Source organism: Pteropus vampyrus, unplaced genomic scaffold (genome assembly GCF_000151845.1).
Source record: "Pteropus vampyrus isolate Shadow unplaced genomic scaffold, Pvam_2.0 Scaffold44, whole genome shotgun sequence".
Lineage (NCBI taxonomy): Eukaryota > Metazoa > Chordata > Mammalia > Chiroptera > Pteropodidae > Pteropus > Pteropus vampyrus.
This window is the reverse complement of record NW_011888825.1, coordinates 10,307,257-10,311,724: the sequence shown is the minus strand read 5'-3', so window position 1 is coordinate 10,311,724 and position 4,468 is coordinate 10,307,257. Positions and strand designations below refer to the sequence as shown.

Sequence of the window (4,468 nt, the reverse complement as noted above, 5' to 3'; positions counted from 1 at the left end):
TTTATTTTTATTGTTCTAGGCTGTCTCTTTGCCAAGGACAGGCCTGCAGTGTAAGCTTTTCTCAGGTCTTTTCTGAGTCTTTCCTTGGGCATGTAGTACTTTCTAATTTTTGCTATATATATGCAGTTATTTCTGAATGCCATAGTCTTTAATGTCTGGCTCCTGAAATGGGAAAAGCAAAAAATGAAGGGGGAAGAGAGTACCAGCACTTTAAGTCTCCTGGTAGTCATTTCAGTTAGAGGAGGGGCTTGTAACAATGGGGGGGAGATGCAACAATGGCTGCCAATGTCTTTGCATCCATGATCAGAAGCAGCAATCAGTGATTAGAGCATAGATCCCCAACAGTTGGGAGCACAGGGTCCTTTTTACCCATCCCAGCTCCCACGCGCTGTGTAAAAGCTGCTGCAGGAACACGTGAACACTGCCTGCCATGTGGCTGGGAGGTGGGAAATGAGTAGCTGCAACTGTGCCAAGTGCTGAAATTGACCAAAATTAACCACAATTTACCAACTCTTTCCCTGGAAGCTGTAAGCCTTTAACAGACTCCAGAGTTCCAAAATAATTATATCATCATTGGTGTTATTTTAACCATAATATTTTGTGTGGCTGATCCCAGGAAAACTTTAGTTATCAAACCAATAAAACCATGTAGTCAACCATTTATAAAAATACATATTTATTGTTTCAATGTTCTTGAATGATACAGTTAACCAGTTATATACACTTAGTCTTCACATTAAATATAAACACAAAAAAACTAAACCAACCAGCAAAACTGCTGGAAAATTCCTCCAAACCATTAACCCTTATCAAAAATGCACATTGGGGTGATAAAACTATCTTATCGTAAATCACCATACTCTGAAAATTAACTACAGCTAAGTATAAATGTTTAAAGAAAAAATAAAGGGCAAAGTGACGTGGAATAAAACTATGGTGGGTTTCTGAACTCTATAAACAGTGAGTTAAGCAAGTCAAATGGCTCCACTGTACATTTCAGCAAAGTATCATCTTTGTGTAACAAAGATCAGAGGTTTGTCCTCAAGCTACAGGATAATTTCAAAGCAACCTCAGGAGAGCATGGCCAGAAGACCTAGTAGTCACATGACTTCAAAACATGAAATCCAGAGGATCCAGAGATGAGGAACACATTTACTCTACCCCCTAAAACCTTTCTCAGAGCCCTAACTCAAAGCCAGATTACTGAAAATGACTAAGGATCAGCACTTGTCCTGAAAATTCACAACTGTCCCAAACCATATATGCACACATATAAAACCTGGACAACTCTTGCTGAATTTCAAGAGGCTATTATTATGGCTAAAATACCCAAGTCAAGACTGACTTGTTTTCTCCATAAATTTTGAGGTCTAGGCATGAGACACACATTTTCTTTATAGTCTTCTCTCATAGGGGTACGCAAATGCTGGGGACCCATTGCTGTCACAAAGCTCCCATTGTCTTCTTTAGGCTGGAGCAACTGAAAGCTTGTGGGATGGTACCAAGGACTACACTGGGCCCAAATCCCACACACAGGCAAAGTTCAGCCTCAACAGTTTCCATTCCTTGCTAGGCAACAGCTCCATGCCAGCATTCAGAAATGGAAGGACGGCTTGTGACTGCCACCAGAGACCTGTCTCTAAGCTCAATGGCAACAATGGCCATTACGACTTCCCAGAAGGCTTACACAGACACAGACTTCCATGGTGGGATCAATTACGAGGCTGAGGCTGTGGGGCTACGGACTGTGGACATGAGGTGTGACTTGTAAGTTTTGCTCAGGCCTGTCATCCAAAACTTGAGCAGTTTGACGTTGTCCTCCTCGGATGCTCCGAGGATACTTAGGAGCTTCTGAGTGTCTTCTTTGGGTCGACTGTCCACCTTGGTGAATTTAAAAAGGACTTTCACTTTGCTGTAGAAAACCAAAAACAAAACACTCAGATACCATAACACAATCACTAGCGCTCTGGTCCTGAGGCTTAAGGTCTTCGACACCAACAATGGCTCTGCAAATGGAGCTGGAATTCAAACATCAGAAGAGAGAATGCAGCAGAGTAGCAGCCTATACCTGCACACCTTAGGATCTCTAATTTTCTCATCAGTTATAACCCTGGGTAATATGGCTGGTGCATCAAAACAGGAGAGAAAAAAAGAAAAAAAAAATGCTAAATTCATGAAAGGAACTGGTTGCTCCTAAGTGTCACTGCATTATTTGAAATCAGGACACTGTTTCACTAATTAAATTTGACAAAAAATTACTACAAAGATAGGAATAAAGTAACTTGTTTTGGTAAAAAGAAAATCTATCATCTGACTTTCAGATTTTTAAAGTTAATTAAGCAGCAAAAATAACTGCTTCCCTTGGAGGCACATGTCACCCCCATCTCACAGACTGAGCTTGGGGGCAGTGAGTCACTTGCTCAATGTCATCTAGCCAATACATTGTGATGGAGCTGGTATTTGAACTCATGCTCTTCTACTCTAGATCGCCTCTCCTGGTGGCCACGACCTCACCTTTTTCTGGAAACAGCTCTGGTTTTCCTAAGGAGACACAATGCTGTCAGCAATCCAGCCTTCCCCAGTCAGAAAGCAAAGACTCTAGGAGGCAAGGTGGTGTGCGCTTACTTCATCCACTCTTCCTTGAGGCAGACGAGGCACTGGTCAACCACATCCACAGACAGATTCTGGTTGGTCAAAGCAGCTTCCATCTTGTTCAGAATGGTTGGGCCAACTGGGAATAAGGGTGGGGACAAAGTAGGGGGTAGGTGTCAGCACAGGGTTAAGTGAGAGGCCTCAGCGACCTTACTCCCACTCTGGTCCTGGTGAAAGATAGTTCAGCAGCACCCACCTCGATCTGCAGCTACAGGACTTCCACTGGTCACCACAAACTCATACTTGCTGAGAGACTGGTCATCCTCACACCCGACTGGGTGGAGGCTGGAACGAGTGGCCGTATGGACCTCCACTACAACAGCAAATTCTGTGGCAACACAAAAAGCACTGCTCCGTTGAGTGTTCCTCTTCATCCCTTTAACAAGCCCACCTCAATCTGCCGCTCCAAATTATCTCAGATCAACTAGGGAAAAACTCCAGTCTCCTGAGATTAATGCTCTGGTATTTAAAACCTATAGTTTATTTGTGAATAGTTATGGGTAACTTTTGCCTCAATTAAACTAACATATTTTACTATAAATTTTACTAATTACTTTACATACCTCAATTCACTTACTACTGAACACCCCAATGACCGTGGTATCAATCTTGCCCCCATTTTATAGATAGGGAAAGACTCAGAAGCTAAGTGACTCACTAAGTCACAGAGCTAGTAATGGCAAGAATTTCAAGCTTATATCTGGAATCAGAGCCCGTGTTCCAAACTCTACCCAGAAAAAAAGGCACTGCCTCTCACGGACTCAGGACTGAGTCTGGGTGCTGAATGGAGAGGCTGCTAAATGCACATGCTCTGCTGACTGCCCTCCTATACCTGTGAGCACACTGACTGCCCCTCACAGATGAACTCAGAGAAATTCTGACTGCCTGAGGAGGCCAGGATTTGCACCTCATGCTTACTCCTGAACTTCTCAAACCAAAAGTGAGGGATGCTAATTAGTTTCTTGTTCTCTGCCTAGAGAAGTTTGTCAGCACTGAGGGCAAAGCTGGACTGGGAAAGCCCCACTCTACTAATGAACGTCTAGGATGGATTTAAGGCATACAAATGGAAGGGAAAACTTGGAGAAGACCAAGAAGTATGACAGATCAGTAAGAGAGGAAAGGAAGACCACGAGACTCATGGAATATGAAGGCATGCTATCAGTCCAGCAAGCCTCTGGGACCTCAATGGCATCTCCGACTCACACTCATCAGGATGGTACTACAATCCTAACATCAACTAGTGTTGTTCCCACCCCCCAGACTATAACCTGCCCCAGACTAAAAACCACACCCCAGCAAGCCATCATTCTTATGAGGATGGCCCATCAAATCCCCACCCATTTTAAAGAGAAAACAGAGGCCCAATGGTATTTAGTCCACCTGACTCCGAGGCCAGAAGGCGTCCTCCTCAAATGCACAGCTAAGATCTAGTTTCGCTTCGGAGCCCTGAGGTTCAGGGACTCAGATCAGACAGGAAAGGCACGCACCTGAGGACAGCACGTGGGAAGGGATCTGCACATGTGGGCTGAGGCCCAGAAAGTTACACCGGTAGGCCTCCTCATACTGGTTGCTGTAAGGGATAATGCGGACACAGCCCACTGGCAGCATGGTCTAGACAGGAGAGAGAGACTCAGGACCAACACCGGCTGGAACATCCCCAACCCCTGCCTGTCTTCACCATACCCATGGGCTCTCTGTAGCTCAATCTAAAGCCTCTCTCCTCCCAGAAGGTGTCCCAGGTCACTCAACCCCACTGGGTGTCTCCTGGCCACTGGTCATGTGCGACCCATGCTGCCTCTTGCTTTATAGTGTTCTT

At 44.7% G+C, this 4,468-nt stretch overlaps 1 protein-coding gene across 5 annotated transcripts in view; it reads right to left on the bottom strand.

The window, feature by feature from the left end:
• Positions 1-659: 659 nt before the first annotated feature.
• FLCN (folliculin) overlaps positions 660-4,468 on the bottom strand; it is a 22,555-nt gene continuing 18,746 nt past the window's right edge. For all 5 annotated transcript variants that reach the window (XM_023530022.1, XM_023530024.1, XM_023530021.1 and 2 more), the window contains exons 9-12: positions 4,140-4,263; positions 2,849-2,980; positions 2,626-2,731; positions 660-1,912 (exon numbers count right to left, since the gene is read on the bottom strand). In XM_023530022.1, the coding sequence (XP_023385790.1) occupies positions 1,717-1,912; positions 2,626-2,731; positions 2,849-2,980; positions 4,140-4,263 (558 nt within the window). In that variant the 3' untranslated portion in view covers positions 660-1,716. The remainder of the gene's footprint in view (positions 1,913-2,625; positions 2,732-2,848; positions 2,981-4,139; positions 4,264-4,468) is intronic.